Below are 17,867 nucleotides of genomic sequence, written 5' to 3'. Positions count from 1 at the left end.
CTCTTTTGTTTTTCGTTTTCTGTGAAAATGTACTCGTCTGAAACAAGAAATACTCAATTAAGACAATTAAATTATGACCTTTTCGAAAAAAAAAAATCGCTATTTACACTTAGACAAATGTATAACGTCAGTTCCCCATTGCCAAATCACACCCTGAATATTATTGATTATGTTTACACATTTCGTTTTACATTATGGAAATTAATTTTGTCAATTGTATTTTATTGTCATTAAAGCATAAGCCTGCAATATAGAAAAAAATTATTAATTAAAAATGAAAATTATATGTACAGTATATGGACAAGATATAAGTGAGTAAAACTATTTCCATATCTATGAATGACTTAAGAGTATAATACACAGAATGTGGTGAGGATGTTGTAATGTGGAGACCTATTTATTATTTAATGAATAAGTTTAGAATTTATTTCTGTTTAGTCAAAATGTTCAGACAGAGTTCTAGTATGTTTAGAACACATGTTAATGATAATAATTGATGTCCATTCAGGTGTTTAGAGGAGAACTGTCCAATCAGAGTCAAATATATTTCCTCATAACATTAATACAATACACATGTTTAATTTTTGTTTAAGCTATCTATCTTTAGATTCATTAAAGAAAGATAACACCAGTGTTTTTAAACTGGTAATGCTTTTTAAATTCACCTTAAACTGATTTTCGCATGTCTGATTTTCAAGCTGTTCTGACTGCAAACACTTCTGCCTGCAGCATCAGAGGGCTCCATGTTTCAGACCTGCAAAAACACCCTCATTAGGTGGTTCACTTCTCTCTAATTGCAGCATATTTTAATGTAGAGTCATTGATTTGTGTGAATGCACTGTTTGCATTGTATTGAGGTGTGTCACATTCATTGACTGCATGTAGTGCTTGAATGTGAATTGGTACAGTTGACAGAGAGAAAAACTGATTAAAACTAATTTGAAGTTTTCTTTTCTTTTTGTCAGAAAAACAATCATTGTTGTGTATTTTGGCTAACAAATGAAAGTTTTAATCCAAAGTTTGCTGTAAAACAGAACAGAAATGAGAAGCCTGACAAAAACCCTAAAGGCTTTTTGGAAGTGAGGTAAACATAATAAAGAGAAGCACGCACACATAGCGTCCTGCCCGGGTGGAAAATGAAGCTGACATAGATTAATGTCTTCTGCTTTTAGTAGAAGGTGGTTGTCCAGCAGGACACTCTATCTGAAACAAGACCACACTGAGGGTCACACCATCACATGTTCTAGTCTGTATCTGTAACCGCCTAACCTACATTTTTCATGTTTGCACATTATGACTTAAAAAGTCTTTTAACATCCACCTTCACATAACATCCTGTCATGTATCTGTAGAGCTCAGGTCTCAAGCAAACATTCCTCAAGGCAGAAACAGGAGGAGAAACATCAGTCACTCCTGTCTGTAGGTCCAGCTGCCTGTAGGAGTGAATGGCATGTACAAAATGCACCCTGGTTTTCTTTTTAAGACCCACATAAAGGGTTAAAGTCTTTGGTTTAAACCACAAAGACGTCACATTAAAAAATTACCTGCAGCCATTTGAATATAACTCTAAAGAACACACATTTTTCTTCCTGGCAGTGAGTCAACACTTACTGTACAGCTGTGTGTATCTGTCACATCATGCCTGGATCTTCACACACACACACACACAAACACACATTCCACAGTGTCTGGTCTCTTATGTTTGTTTTTTTATGATGCTTGCATACCAGTTGTGCTGCAGTTCACTTATATACTGTCCCTCATTCGTCACTGCTGCCAGTGATACTTAGGTCGATTAAACATCTGTGATGGTTTATGATAACTTTGCATACATGTATAAAACAAATATAGTGTTTCATCTCAACTATAAACCCTAATAACATTATTGGTCTTGTGGCGCCCCCTTGTGGTTAAGCATAGAATACTAACAACAGTGGGTCTATTCAACAGATAAACAGTAGGTGGCACCACCCCACAGATTGTTCTTTTCTTTCTTGGCCGAAATTGACTTTAAATGAATCCCAAGTCTTTATGTATAAAATCTATTTTTCTTTCTATCTTTTTTTAAGTGCAAAAATGATCTGTAACTACCGTTTTATGATATCGGATCTATAAATAATGAATGGATAACAACAGTACCATTATTACAATATTCCAATACAACATTTAATGTATATATTTTACAAAAACATGCATTGTATTGTATTAATTAAAGTAAATATAGAATATATTAGTTTAAACTACTTCACTACTATATTCAGATCATTGTTCACAATTCAAGGAAAACTAAACACATTTAAAAATGACTCCACATAAGGTTTCGTCCTGCAGTCTCTCCAAGAATCTCAATTATCTCCAGAAAATAAACAACTGACTATTAGAAGGCCTTTAACAGCATCATATATTACATCAGGTGGTGCCTGTTGTTGGACTGTAGTGTGTCCAGATAAAGTGAGAGACACAAACAAACACTCAGCATCAGAGAAGGTTAAAAAGCCAACAAACACAGCATGTATGCTCCAATTTCAACATTGTGCTCTGAGCTGACACCAGCGTGTATAAAAATAGAAAAAGTTTCCATCTGAGATGTTTGTTCATAACTGTATTTATGACATTGTGTAAGAGCAGAACTGTGATCAAATCATGGGGTATTAATCACCTGGTAGTGATTTTATCAACACATGTAAACAGACAATGTGAGCTGCAAATCAGAATCAAATGTAAGTGTTGAATTTGTACTTGTGTTTTGATGGCAAAATTAGTTATCTATTTTAAAAACATCTGTGGAGTCTTGTGTGTGTGTCCATATGACCAGGTCTGCATTCCTCTGCGATAATCTTATCTAACCCCTGGTGGGTTTAAGGACCTCTGAACTGTAAGGCAACACACACTTGCTCTCTCTCTCTCTCACACACACAAACACATGTCAATACAGCAGTAAAAACTATGAGGCAAAACAAGCATGTGAGATGTAAGAAAGGTGGTTGGATAATGTACAGACAACTTTTTTCATATGGACACATCAGACCTGATAGACCTGGTACTTATCACAGCATAAAAAGCACATTAGGGGAGATCTTCTACATCCTTTCAATCATCTGATACAAGAAGAGGACCTGAGTACTCTGTTGTTGTTGCTTTTGGAAAACAACCTGCAGCATACACACAAATGTAAATGTCCCCAAGTGGTCCCGTTACCTGCAGTCTGAATTGACTGAAAGGTAACACTGTAGCTGACTGATCAAGACCTATCAGGAGCTTTTAAAATGTAAAACGTGTCTTTAAGCTGCACTTGAGCAAATGCATGTGTACAATCACAATAGGTGTTTGGGAGTTGGCTTCTTTATGCAAACACATGATCAGCAAGTCAAGCAGCCCCTCAAAGCAAAGTGCTCCTGGTAATTTAAACTCTCTCTTTTAGCAGAGAAAGAACATTTTGGGGAATTGTCTTCTGATGTGTTGAATGCAGTTTTGTCTGAAGAGGTCTCAGCAGACAGTGTGAGCCCCCTCTGTGGGCACTCTGTGTTTATCCCCGAGGCCACAGAGAGAAAAGGAGAGAACATCTGTTCCAAGCAGAAGACGTTTCATGTCTTCATGTCCTCTGTGTGTCATGAGGTCATCCCAACCCTGTTGTAACACAAATTGTCAGCCCTACAGACAAACTGGAAGAGCACATTCAGCAGAGTGTAATCAGTTGTTTTCTCACTTACAGCCTCCTGCACTGTGACGTCAGGTGGATGTTACATGTTACTATAATCTAAGCTGCAGTTTGTGGAGCTAAAGTATAAAGTAACATCATGTTGAGAATATCAGCTCTCAGACACGGTTTGCACGGAGACACACCTCAGATTACTTTCACGTGTGTCTTTGCTATTTGCTTTTTTGTTTTTACTGCTGTCCTGCCCTCCTGACCCCCAGTCTACGTGGCGTCGGTGTCAACAAGCGCTCTAACGACGTGTGAACTTTTGGGCATGCCGCGACAATGGCGCCTTTAGACAGGTGCATATAGCCCCATCACCCACCAACCAGCTCCTGGCTCTTTGCAATGCTAAAGAGTATACCTCTGAAAACTGTGACATTCCTGTCTAATGGCCGGCACCTGAACAGTCTGACCCACTAGACACGTATCAGTCGTTAAATAATGATTTGTGCCAATTAAATGACAACAAAATGAAGAAAATGGAGTTAAGAACTGACAATACATTAATGTATAAATCCTGACAAAATAACAAAAACAATAACATTTAACGAGGCTAAATTAAATAAATTCAAGAAAAAAATAAAGAAGACCAAGAAATCCAGTCGTCAATAATCAATCAATAATATTCAATCAATTTCCTATTATTCGGGGAACGTTTGATTTGAGGTTCGGCGCAGCACTAAGGCAGGATACAACACGATGTGACGCCAATTTCCTCTTGGAGCCATTATCTGATGACTGCATTTCATGCCACCTAAAGGCATATAGGCCCTGGTTTACATCATCATCAGCATCATCATCATATTGTTCCGGTCAGCTCGGTTAATTTCATCCCATATCCTGCTGAGAGCAGGCTGGAGGACAGCGCGTCTTTTATTTAAAAGGAGTTATTCCCTGCAGAGAGAGAAGGAGCGCTGCGGGTCAGCATGAACTGAGAGTTTAGTGTTGAAGAGAGAACAGAACGTTTGTCTCCTTCTCAAAAATGTCTCCTTCCCATCAGGGGGCGAAAAAGCACCCCCTTGGCTGCAAGTCTTTAAACAGATAGTATAAAAGACATAATGTGAGATTATTGGATTATCCCACGTTTTTCTGGAATATCTTAATTTGACGACTTCTTCCAAAGACAGTGTAGAAACACTGTCAAACTTGCCAACAGAGGACGCTCTGACTTTTTTGGGAAACATTTTTAAAAAAGAACAAACTTCAGCGGAGTGTGGAAAGTTCACTGTGATTTGACTCCATCTACTTTGTGTGTCGGGAAAAAAATGTAAAAACTTTCTTCACAATAAAAAGCGCTGACCTGCACAATTTGTCTAAAAAAAAACAAAAACTTGAAACAAAAATTACATTTGATCATTTGATCATTTACATTTAATGAGAGTGAAGGTGAACGCCTGTAGATTAAGGAGGAGACGTGACAGCCTTGTTGTTAAAGAGCGAGTCATTAGAGCCGTGAAATGCACAATTAGATTTACGCTTTTCAGCAGCTTTTGGCACATTGGGCACCTGTGGTGAATAGGGGCTGGTGGCGCCTTGACGCACGGGGTGTGTCTTTGGGAGGAGGAGACCTGCCCACCCTCCCCGCTGCTTCTCCCCGCTGGTTACTATATGAGGAGGCAACTTTAGGATCCCTCATCAAGCTTCTCAACAAGCGTTCCTGGTGGACTCGCAGTCGAAGATTTACAAGTGATTGTTTTTGTCACCGTCCGACTCAAGTCCTCTGAAAAGTGCCTGGATCTGTGCGCAATCCGCCGTGGAAAATATTTTTATTTGATAATCGGAGAAACCAGAGATCAACATGCCTCGGTCATTTCTGGTAAAGAAGTATTTTTCCAACAAGAAGCCATATTACAAGGAGAGCCATCTGGAGAGCCAAACAGGTAAGTTTCTGTTTCTGAACTCTCTGCATGTAGACACAGAACGCAGCCATGTGGCAGACAACACGGATTTAGCCAAGTGTTTCTAGTCACCTGGAAAATGTGTTGATGAGAAAGCTGGATGGTCATTCCTGTGATGAATGCAGGCTGAAACATGACGCTGCTTTAGTGCTTTATTGGATTATCTGTTCATTTAAGTGAAAACCCACCTTTCCTCTCTGTTGTCAGCTTTTGTCCCAGAAAGCTTTCCACGGGCAGAACTTCCAACCCAGAAAAACAGCTCTGCACTGACCTGCCACCCAGCCAGCCCATTCTTCAACATGGACACCCTGCCTGCACCACTGTCCCCGATCGCTCCAGTGTCCATGCCTCCTTCACTGCTGGGCCCTCTGGACCTCAGCAGCTCTTCGTCCAGCAGCAGTGGAGAGGAAGAAGAGGATGGTGGACGTACCTCAGATCCTCCCAGCCCAGATGTCATCCAGCACATCTACCACTGTCTGCACTGCAGTAAAAGCTACAGCAGCCTCTCAGCACTGTCCCACCATCAGATGACCCACCACCAGCATGTTTCCCAGCCACAGCAGACACCCTCCCTGCCCTCTGAGGTCTCTGCACGGCCGACCTTCCACTGCAAACACTGCCCTAAGGAGTACACCAGCCTGGGAGCCCTGAAGATGCACATTCGCTCACACACCCTGCCATGTGTGTGCCCAACCTGTGGCAAGGCCTTCTCCAGGCCCTGGCTGCTCAGAGGACACATCCGCACTCATACAGGTAAACCTATTTTCAAGTCAGACTATGGATTTCCAAGCTTGGCTTGTTAATGAGAGACCTGGTTGCACCTTGTGCTCATTGATATTCATTGATGTCTCCTGATGTGTGAGTAAATGTTATTGCTCAGCAGAACGCAATCTAATCTCAACCTTGCATGAAAAAACAACCAATTTGCATCAAGTGTTCCTGCTGCATTTGAAAAACAATGGCCAGAGGAGAAACCTTTTGGCCTGCTAATGTGTGAGGTGTTGGGTTGGCACTGACAAGTGTTTTCTTTCAACTAGGTGAGCGACCATTTGCCTGCCAGCACTGCAACCGGGCCTTTGCCGATCGTTCCAACCTGCGCGCCCACCTGCAGACCCACTCTGAGGTGAAGAAGTATCAGTGCGGCTCCTGTTCACGGACCTTCAGCCGCATGTCCCTGCTGCACAAACACAGTGCCTCTGGATGCTGTCCTGCCTCATAGACTCACATTCCCTGGACTGCTTTCAATTGACGCTGCTTGCTGGTTCTGTTATTAGAGCCACTACACCCAAAGGACATCAGGAAACCGATGCCGACTGCATAAAGTGCAGTTCCGTTTTTTTATGAAATGACTTTAAGTGCCTTTATTTCAGGATTCTGTAGATTTTTTTTTGCTGCATTTAGTCAACTGTTTTTGTGATTTGAGGCAGCTGGACATGCAGTTAATTCCCAGGAAACTCCATTGGTGCCGGCCGGTCCGGGACTTTGGCCATGTTGCAGCTGCTTGGGTGTGTTTTTGTGTGTATGCGGGGATGTCATTCCTCACCGTACTATACATACATGACGTGTGAGTGTTGAGACAGCTGTCTGTGTGTGGTGCACTGTGGAGGCTGGGCGCTGAGAGACGTGTTGGCTGTGACCTCAACGACAGGTGACACCCCACTCATCCCTCCTGCGCCCCCCTCCCCAATGCCACAGCAGTGTGTAGTGTGTGTGTTACAGGAGATGTAATGACCACTTGAGCTTGACCAAAAGAAAACTTCACTAACATTGTCATTTTACAGTTAAAGGTGGTTTTTGAAAAGTTTTGATCTGCAGTTTTTATTGAAATATTTTGTTGCCAGGTGCCTTTTTAAAGTCATGCCTTTTTTCTGCCACATGTAAATAAAAGCATTGTTTGTTTAAAAAAAAGCACCAATGTCTCTGTGCCCTAATGTAAAGTAGTGTTTCAACAGCATACAAATGAGTTCATCAGGACAGACATGACAGTCTCTGAATGGGAGGATAGAGCTGTGAGGGTTGGGGGAGCAGGGATAGGTTTGTGTGATGCTGAGTGATAAGGGGAGCACCTGCACACACCTGCCAGCGTGTACACATGGAGAACACATGCCAAAGAGGGAAGGGGGGGGGGGTGGCGGTGGCGGTGAGGGAGTGCAGGTGGGACCAGAGGGGAAAGGAAAATGCTGAGCAATAAGAGCTCAGATTGGCAAGTTTGCAGAAGAAAGTCAGTGTGAAATTAACAGAGTGTGGGAATCCCACAGACCCACTTCCTGCTGGAGAAGTGGTCACAGATGGAAGCAGGAAATTAGGCTCAAGACCACAGTAGACAGAACCTCTGGACCAGCATTGATCCTCTCTAGTCAGCTGCTCAGAACAAAAGTTGTTACCTTACAGGAACTTTTGTGGGTCCAGCAGAAGGTGAACATCTAGCGTGCACATATGGCAGCAATGTTTGTCTCAGTCCCCACTGCCCTCCTGACCCACACACACTGACGCCAGCATGTCTTTGTGCAGGTAACAAAGTGTTTCCTCCAATAGCTCTTAGTGTTGAGAGGTGGATGTGTGCACATGTATATGTGTGTGTGAGTGAGTGAAGAGTTTGAAAAGGCACTCAAAGAGCTTGAGATCAGATTGCATGACTTAGCTTGCCCAATGTAAACAGCACCCGGAAGACTGCACACATGTGCACACACACATTCAAACGCACACCTACTGAATAAAGAGGCTTCCTTTGATCAAGGGGGATTTTTCATTTGTCTGCTTATACCTCTCCGGGCTGTTATTAAGCAAGAGGTGAGAGTCTTCTTGCTGCTGCACACCTACACAGACTGAACTCCGCTTGAACTGCTGAGACAATGGGCTCATAAGGAGATGCATAAGTAAAGGATAGAGGTAATATTTAATTTTCTGCATCTCCACAAATGCATACAAAACCATACAATTTAAACAGACCCGTCAGTTCTTATGTGTTTGAAATTCAACTCTCACTCTTTGCCAGTGGGACATTGTTCTGGTCTGCAGTGTGTAGGAGGCAGTCTATCACTCTGTAGCTTTGAGGCAATGAGATCACTGGACCTGTCACCTTTCTTTTTCACTGTGTGTGTAATATCATATTGGTCTCCTCAAAGTATTTGACTGTTCACGGCGTCACGCATGCGGCCCCTGACTAATTTGACATTCCTGAGCCATTAGTGACAGACATACAATACGGCCATCTAACAGAGAGAGAAAGGGTCTGCTCTGCGCTGCAGTTTGCTCTAGAATCAAAGTACTAATTAGATTATCCTGAAAGAGGAAATAACATTATGTTGGCCTAGTTTTGATGAAAAGGGGATCACCACTCAGTTTCTCACATGTTTACTTCTTACTTAGGTAAGTGTTCTGACCTAGCTCTAATAGGTCCTATTAATGAAAATGAAGCAACAGTTCACTATTCAGTGTCTAATTAATATATGCAAAGGCTAATGTTTGACAATTTGCAGCTTGATTAGGTTTATTTAGTTGCAATGGCATCATCTTAGAAAGAGAAAGAGAGTCTACACAGCATCCAACACAGAGCTATAACTCAAGGTTTGCGTGAGGTTAAAAGACTGCAAACTTCACTCTCTGGAACTGAGCGATGGTAAGCAGCAGTCAATAATAAAATAAACTTTTTCACTTTTGCAAACTGAAATTTACATTTCCACTCTCTTTGTCTCAGCAGTTTGTGGTGATGTTTAAGGACACAGGAAGTGGCCTGTCAGTCTTGTGCAAACACAACCCTGTTTAAAAAGTGCTGATATGAAGCATCTGGGTGCGGCTATACAGCTGTAGTGTGCGCATGTATGGATGTGTGCTCAACAGCGATCTATACTGAGGACAAGAAAGAGTATGGTGCCCATTATGGTTGAACTGGCAGAGCTGAATCATTTGAGGATCAGATTAAAGCCAGGAGGGTTAAGTCACTGGGTTAAAGTTTCAAACATGTTTGCAAGCTGCACAGCTCTTACACAATGTTGCTGGCCAACCTCTTCAATCTGCTAGAGCTGTCCCAGTGGACTGCCATCTCTTTGTCCCTCAAGGATACAGTTTAAGTAAGTTTTTTTTTTTAAATTTACATTTAAAACACAAGTTTGATGTACATTTTTAGAAACTGATGATTTTTTCCCTCAAACCTCTACTCTCATACAAACCGAGCGAACATGAAGGATGAAGTTCGGGGACAGGGTGAAATAGGGATAAGGAGATAATAATAGGACGAGGAAAGCAAGAGAGGAGAAGAGACTGGACATTGGAGGAGGAAGAGGAGGAGGAGGAGGGTATGTGGCTTGGTGGGTGTCTGCAGAAGAATGAGTGTTTCTGTTTGCGGGCCATTAATCAAATCACTAGGGAGTAGAATTTAGAGAGGAATGCCACATGTTGCAATGCAGACTTGATCAATGACATGTGCTGTGAGGGCAGCGAGATATGCTCACTGTGGATGCTTTTCTAGTGATGAGTTTTGTATAATTCTAGACAGTGTCAAACAGTGTGCAAACCACATGCACATCATTCTTATGCATGCTCCCACAACTGAGATCTTGCAACACTCTGAACTGTTACCTTTAAAAATTCCCAATCCATGTGCACACAGCTATGTGACACACGGACACAAAGGGCTCAGATCTCTGTACAAATAAACCAGTTTTACCCAAGGACAGGATATGGCCTCCAGGAGGGGGTACATGCCATTTCCTGCCCACCTCCGCACTCCTGCTGTCCCCCTTCAATGGCATGTGTGTGTGTTATGTGGATGGTGCTTTCCCCCCCTGAACACTGAGCCTCTGTCCCACAGGGTCAGAGGGCAGAGGATGAGCCATAAAGGGACAGGAGCATAAACAAGTGTGTGAAGCAGAGATTACCAACTTTATGTGTTCCAAAGCTGCCTACATGCATGTTTTCAGATCCACTACGTGGGTAAGCTCTGCTCACATTTGTACACATATAGAGGGGAAATATAGACATATACATATCTATTTATCTATTTATTTTAACTGCAAAAGAGCTTAGAGACACACAGTGGAAAAATATATTTCCTTTTATAACGTGCACTTTTCAGGTCACATTTCAGCTGCAAAACAGCTGCAGGAGGGTCCCCAAAACTTAATCGAATAGTGTAACTATGATCATAAAATTCAGGTGTTGACAAAGTAGGTTCCCCTCATGCTTCAGATCAGGCTGTGCTGTCCTTCCACACTGAGAAAAGCCAGTTGTGGTACCTGATAAGGATGCCCTCAGGGTGCCTCCCTTCAGATGTCTACCAGGCACGGCCTGCAACTCGCTGGAGGGATTATATCTCCCAGCAGGTCTGAGGAGCGGCCCCAGGAGGAGTTGGAGGTAGTTGAGACATTCAGGCCTGGGTGTCTAAGCCGCCTCTGTGGGAGAATGGGAGAATTGATTAATGAATACTTCAACTTGCTTTGTTTTTTTTGACAGCTCATTTGGTCACGCTGTAGATAAAGAAGATGATAAAAAAAATGATAAAAAATGCTGACAAAAAAAGACACTATGTGATGGTACAAAGGAATACATGGTTATTTTACCAGTGTATTAACTAACTAACTGTTTTAATGTCAACAAAGTGAAAAGTTAGAGTGGACTTCACTTATGAATAAAAGCCCTAAAGTCCTTGTTTTTTGCTACACCCACATAGGTTGCATGGAGCTACAGTCATTGTGGTTTTATCAGAGGAAATTTGAGTGAAGCTCAACACTGTTGCATTAGTCACTGAGCTATAGGCAGAGGCCAGCAAGTCATGACATGAGACTACTGAGAGGGAGTAGGAAACATGGAGAGCACCTTCTAGGGGTAAATTGCTAAGAAAGCAGGTATTAGAATAAATGTAAAACAACGACAGTGGAGTATAATAATAAGAAAGAAGAGGTTATCAAAATATGAAGGCAGCTATTAGGTTTTTTTGGACCTCCAGAAGAGTCTGTTACACTTGGCAGCTGAGGCAAAGTCTCCTGTGTTGACTGTTTTTCTTCTTTTCCTTTATTCTCTCTCTCACCTCATGTGGTGCCATTCTTTTTCTCTTCTATCCCTCTTTTTTTTAACCACAGGTATTCAGGTATTTGCCCCCAGGGTGCTGCTGGTAGTGCTGAGAGGTGCAAGGTGCACTTTTGTCCTCCTGTCAGGGCCTGTGTGGACCTGGGGTTGGGGGGGGCAGCAGGTAAAGGACCAGGACATTTCTATTGTACCGACACATTCCATTCAATGAAGGTATAGGGAGAGAAAAGGAGGGGTGATGGGCAGTGGGGCCAAGATGGGCGGAGAAGAGCTTTTGAGTGGGGATCTAGAATCTATGTGTCTTACTGCAGAGAGCACAGATTGCTTTCCCTCTCCTCCTCCTCCTCCTCCCTCCGTCTTGTCCCGTCTTATCCTGTCCCTTGAGGAGCCGCAGGGCAGGCAAATGCACCTGCCTGAAATCCATACCCCAGGGCCAGACGCCTATCTCCCCCCATCTCCATGGTTTTACAGAAACACTACATGTGCCACACACACTGGTGTCCACTTACAGACGTTTTAAGGGGGAATGCAGAGGGGCAGCCAGTTATATATGTTGCACCATGATTTGCGGATTAGACCCCCCCCCTAATTTTGGGAAACCCTACACATCAAAGCATATTCACATAATAAAGGGACTACTACATGTAAAACATGGTATACCACAGTTTGTTGTTCAGATGGAGTTGAGTGAAGTTGCCACTTTAGTCAGCAGGAAGCTGGGGATGGGAGACACTTCAGATGGCTGCTGCACACAACAATGACATCATGCAGCATTGCTGTGTGCACAAAATACCACATAATGACATCTTGTACCACTAACAGTGACTAACCATGTTTGTACTGAAACATGGTGAATTTCCAACTTTTGAGCTTTTGAGTTTGGAATGCAGCAAAACACTGCAAGCTAGCTGTGGCATTAGAAAGAAGTGACATTTTGAAATATGATAAGTTATTGCTATTAAATTATACAAATAAACTAAAGCATCACATCATTCTCAGCTCCAACTTTCAAAGGAAATGGACGGAGTTGTCTGCTGGTACAGTAACTTGCATTGTTATCATTTATTATATAAGTCGACCAGCAAAGTCTGCTGAGAAACTGCTGGCTCTGTTGTTTTAAACATCAAGCCACATAATACACAGAGTGATTAGACACACTTAAGCCACCCTACATGAAAATGATTATTAATCACATCCAGAGACACTCTCAGACTCTTTCTCTGTCACACATGGTAACCAAATCTCCACATGGAGTCTTGTGTTGCACGTCTAGAGATCAGTGTATGTGTCCCCCCATCCCTCACATTACTCTGTTACAGAGTTTAGGCTTGCCATGTTGTCTTTGGCATAACTAGAATCTGTTGCAGGTTTGTCATGACTCCCAGATTCAAATTGCATAAGAGGGTAGATGGTCTAATGTTGCATGTCAGAACACATGGTCAGGCTGATGTGCATGCTTGAGAGTGTGTGTTTGTATGTAACAAGACCCTCTCGTGCAAGCAGGGACAGGTGTGTCACCACCTGACCACACACCCCCGGGCCACTCGGCACCTCCTGTCCCTAACACCTGTCCTCTTCGTCTGTGCAAAGACCTGTATGGCTCTCCTCTTTCTCTGTCTCTCTGTCTCACACACACACACACTGGCTGAGGTTTGTCTTAGAGGAAGGCAAGTTGCTCGGCTGTGACGGAGCGAGGGGGATCGGATCAGACGGTCTGGTGGCCAGTTTGTCTTGAGTATCGACACAGCTGTCTCTCTGAAACTAGAACTCCATTGAAGCATCCCTTTTCTGCCCTACAACACGGTGTCATCACAGCTCACGATGACACCGTGATGTTACCACAAGCTGTTGTAGAGTCATCAATGTCCAACACACAATAACATTATCTTTGAACTACGGATGTCATTCATGTCATTTCAAATGAGTATTTTCTTCAAAGTGTCAAGATTGAGATATAAAATAGATTTTATAAGGCAGAGGAAGACCTCTTCTTATGATGAGGTGTCCACTGGATCAAAATTATATATGTTAAATAAAAAGGCACAAGTTTCTGAAACATGGAAATGACCTCCTATCTCCTCCTACTAGTGACGGGACTTCTTTTCATTTTACAAGATCCTCCTAAGACAGACTTTGCTGACAGTTGTTGTGAAATACAAAGCACTGAACAAAACCTTAAATAAATGCAAAAGACTGAAAGCTTCTATTTTAATTTCATATCTTTCTCTCATTTTACTGTTTGTAGAATTTTTGTTTTTCATCCCTCCTTGAAATTCTTGATTTTATTATGCTCTTCTAGCACCTGTTTGCCTGTTTTTATTTGTTGTTTACTTTGTTATGAAGCCCTAAGGTTTATTTTTTATAAAAATTATAAAAAAAGGTAAATATTTCATTACATGATGAGGTGGAAATATGTTTTAATGCTACAACATGTGAGATGTACCCTCAGCTCACATCACAGAGACAGGCAATAGATAAGATTACAACACAGATTAATCACTTACTACAATTTGCAGACCCACTGCAATGCTAAGCTGCCATTAGAGCTGAAGTTTACAGCAGAATAAATGCTAGTGTGTGTTAACTGTTTGATGATATTGAATCGAATGTGCTGCCTGGTTCTTTTCTAGTGACGTCATGTTTTCAAGTGAAGTTAGTGAAACAAAGCTTATCATATCAGAGAGGATTGATGACCAGAACTGTGAAATAGGAGCCATGCAGGTTATAAAAAATGATTTTTTCCTTTTGTCATTTTTGTATGTGTGTTTGTGTGTGTGTGTGAGTGAGAGAGAGAAAGGGAGGGAGAGGTCAAAGCAGCCTGAAGGCCATTGTAAATTCCTTGCTGGCTCAACCAAAGACATTCTTCTCTGCTGTTTTTCTTTCTAATCTCTATGCTCAGATTACCAGCTAGAGGGCCTGAACAGATGAGAGGAGAACAGGGTGGCATGCATGCAGGCACATGTGCCCAAACACGCACCAACACATGCACACACATACCCTAGACACACACCATTCAACTACTAAACACTAACTGCTGTCACTGGATGTGTTGGTATCAGTTCAACCTGACACATTCATGCCTGAATTCTGCATCACACTCACTGAAATCATCACCTGAGAGTTGTTTTTTTTTCTTAAACTTAAAGACAACAGCTCCCCTGTGGGGAATGCTGAGAGGATTCCCACATGACAGCCCCCCCACAGTACCCAAACACACACAAAATGCAGTATTTGAAACTAGAACCTTCCCATAAAGCCTTTCCAGATGTTCCCAAATCAGTTTCACTGGACAGAAGCCATTGTTTTGACAGTTTAATATTATTTTATACATTTAAATTTAGGTTTAAACAGACTGTTTAATTTGTATAGCTTTCTCTGTCCCCAAGGTCCAAATGTCATTCTATACCCATAGTCTACACTCAAAGCCAGGTGTGTCAGATCATAAACTCTAAATAGTTATCCTGCATTTCTTTCTTTCTTTCTTTCATACTGTAAATATGGCTCAAGTTTGCAGGTCAAACTACTGGCCTACTGTTTTTCTTCCATTCTGACCTCCTGACTCATGTTTCTAAGACAGTGACGCTCATTTGTTGGGCTATAAATGTGAACTTTCCCTGGCCACACACACAACCACAGATCCCAAACAGCTGGGTAAATCTTCATCCCCTGTTGTTGGGACAACACACACAGGAGGGGCTGAAGGCCAGTAAGGCACTCCACCAGGGGGCAGAGCCCTCCAGTCTCCTCTGGGACTATCAGTGGGTCTCTGTGTTTCCACTGCAGCTTCCATCAGTTCTGAGAAGGTGACACAGGTGTAATGCATTGATTTTTTATGCTTTTCTATCTTAACAGTAACTCTAACCCTCCCCCGCACAGTTGATCAATCCAGAAGTAACACCTGATTTCAAACGTGGGAGCCGACTGAGGGCGGGGGGGGGGGGGGGGGGGGGGGGGGTTAAACAGATAAAACATACTTGTTAATTACCCTCCCTTTAACTCAGACCCCCACTGTTGTGGAATAACTCAGGCTTGTCTGGATGAACCAGCATGAGTCCTCACACCTCAACAGGTGTGGAAAGAAGAAAGAGGGAAGGAGAGTGAGTGATGAAAAGAAAAGAGGGGAAAAAAAGAGAATCCAAGCACCTGTTTTGGCCTTCCTTTAGCGGGCTGGGGCTTGCTCTGCCCCACCCTAAACAACACATTCACGTCTCAGTGCATGCTCAGTTATCTGAAGAAGTGCTGGGGTCAGTTTTCATGGGTTAGAGAGAACAGAAATGAGAACATTGTCAAGCAGGACTAGTAATTATATGTGAGTAATTACTGACGGTTAACGGCAGTGAATCAAAATCAGCTGCAGGTCTTTGGCGGAAAGAGCCTGCATGGAGAACAGCAGGATAAAAGATTATGCTTTTTCAAAAATATGTTGATTAATGACCAAAAGGTCACATGAAACATGCTAGTCCAAAAGACCTTCTGTTTTCATGTCTGATTTACTTGCTTCAATTTCTTCCTTTAAAGTTTTATGAATGGACACCCCTGCCATGTGCAGCAGGTGCCCGTTGGACTGTCAAAGTTATTCTAACAATGCTCTGCACACCCACACATGTGTGGTCATCTGCACCACATAAGTAAGCATATCAGAGCTCTGTAGGGTCCTTCCAGCTCAATCTAACAACGCACACGCACACAATAACAGCATGCCTTCAGAGCTCACTGAGGCTCATTAACCTCCTGGCAGGGGGTGTGGGGGTCAGGGGCATCAAAGTGGCAGGATCACTGCAGACTCACCCAGCAATCCTACCATGGGGGTCTGGAGCCGCAGCGTCTCACCCCCTAATGAGAGGCCGTGACATGCACACATCCACACACAGTTTGACCCCTGAGGACCAGCTGGAAAAGAGAGTCTGACATGCCTGTCCCCACCCTCCTGCTCCTCCTCCTCCATTCCTCTCACAAACCTCCACACATTCCAGGCACAGTGCAGCCACATGCGGGTTTACATGTACCTCCATGTATGTACTTTTGTCCCAGAGGAAGAGGGGACCTGAGAGAGGGAGAGGAAGTTGGAAAATCAGAAACACACAGAACTGTTTAAATGTAGGGCTGCGAATGAAGGTTATCTTTACTGTGAGCCACTGACAGACAGACAACCAACCATCTTTAAAACTTGAAATGGAAGAAGGAGCTGTGCCATGTAAGACATAAAAGAATGAAGATCATCAGAACTGGTTGACATAGTTGCTTGAATTATAACATAACTTACTGGTAATAAAAACAAAAATAAAAAACAATCTCTTAGAAATCTGTATCAGATCTGTGTCACTCCTGTTATATGTACAGTTCAATTCATATTCTTGAGGCATTTTACTGCTTTAATTTAATGTTAGAGACAAGAGATTTAGAAAAAAAACATCTATCAATCAGCACAACTGATGGCAAACACACTCAGAGGCATGTGGGAAGAAGTGGGGGTGGGAGAAAAGGGAAGGCACAGGAGGAGGGCTTTGGAATAGTTTTCTGCCAGAAAGGCAAGTGCAGCAACAGCAGCAGCAGCAGCAGCAGAGGGGTGAAGGAGGGGTGCAGGGTCAAGGGAAGAGGCACCTTGCAACAGCTGGTCTCAATTATCCATGGAGGCACTGCTGAGTGTACAGGAGCATGTGTGTGTGTGTGTGTGTGTGTGTAAGGTTGAGGCATCACAGGGGGAGGGCTGAGACCACTGGCGCCAGGAGGGGTGCAACAGGTCAGGGAGGATGAAGATTATAAAAATACTAGCAGCCAGTTGGCCTTGGTCCTGCTGGTGCACAGCGTGTGTGTGTGTGTGGTGGATATTCCTTGTCTGCCACAGTGGCACAGGAAGATGTGCCCACCATGCATTGGAGCATTGTGTTTAAGGGTACATCCTGTGAGGTAACATTCCTGTTTAAATAACTGACATGCATCCAAGATATCAACTAATGTTCCAACTATGAATCAACCGATCAATCACAAAGTTTTATTAAACTAACAAAATGAAAAAAAAAATCACAAAGCACGTAAACTATTTTAAGCTAAAGAACAGTGTTAAATCTAATATACTTTAAAGATTCATGTACAATAATTACTATTATGTAATCTGCACCACTGATAAGGAGTCACAAAATTGTTAGTTATTATAATTTATAGCAGGCTGTCAGTTCCACAGAGAACATACAGCTTGATAAAATGAGTTTACAGTTCCCTCTAGTGTTGAACGTGTGTTACTGCAA

At 42.6% G+C, this 17,867-nt stretch overlaps 1 protein-coding gene across 1 annotated transcript; it reads left to right on the top strand.

Moving 5' to 3' along the window:
* Positions 1–5,351: 5,351 nt before the first annotated feature.
* On the top strand, positions 5,352–7,338 carry snai1b (snail family zinc finger 1b). Its single transcript, XM_028410274.1, has 3 exons — positions 5,352–5,580; positions 5,806–6,351; positions 6,636–7,338. Exons 1-3 carry the CDS (start codon positions 5,499–5,501, stop codon positions 6,815–6,817), a joined length of 810 nt encoding a protein of 269 aa, XP_028266075.1. The 5' UTR covers positions 5,352–5,498; the 3' UTR covers positions 6,818–7,338.
* The last annotated feature ends 10,529 nt before the right edge of the window (positions 7,339–17,867 follow it).

This window comes from Parambassis ranga, chromosome 7 (assembly GCF_900634625.1).
Source record: "Parambassis ranga chromosome 7, fParRan2.1, whole genome shotgun sequence".
Lineage (NCBI taxonomy): Eukaryota > Metazoa > Chordata > Actinopteri > Ambassidae > Parambassis > Parambassis ranga.
Note: the sequence above shows the minus strand (reverse complement) of the source record. Positions and strands in the feature narration are given on the sequence as shown.

What these genes read in the sequence shown, in the direction of transcription:
- snai1b (XM_028410274.1), top strand. Translation starts at nt 5,499, where the DNA reads ATGCCTCGGTCATTTCTGGTAAAGAAGTATTTTTCCAACAAGAAGCCA. An exon ending in CCATCTGGAGAGCCAAACAG is followed by an intron (nt 5,581 to 5,805) that starts GTAAGTTTCTGT and finishes CTCTGTTGTCAG; the next exon opens with CTTTTGTCCCAGAAAGCTTT. An exon ending in ACACATCCGCACTCATACAG is followed by an intron (nt 6,352 to 6,635) that starts GTAAACCTATTT and finishes TCTTTCAACTAG; the next exon opens with GTGAGCGACCATTTGCCTGC.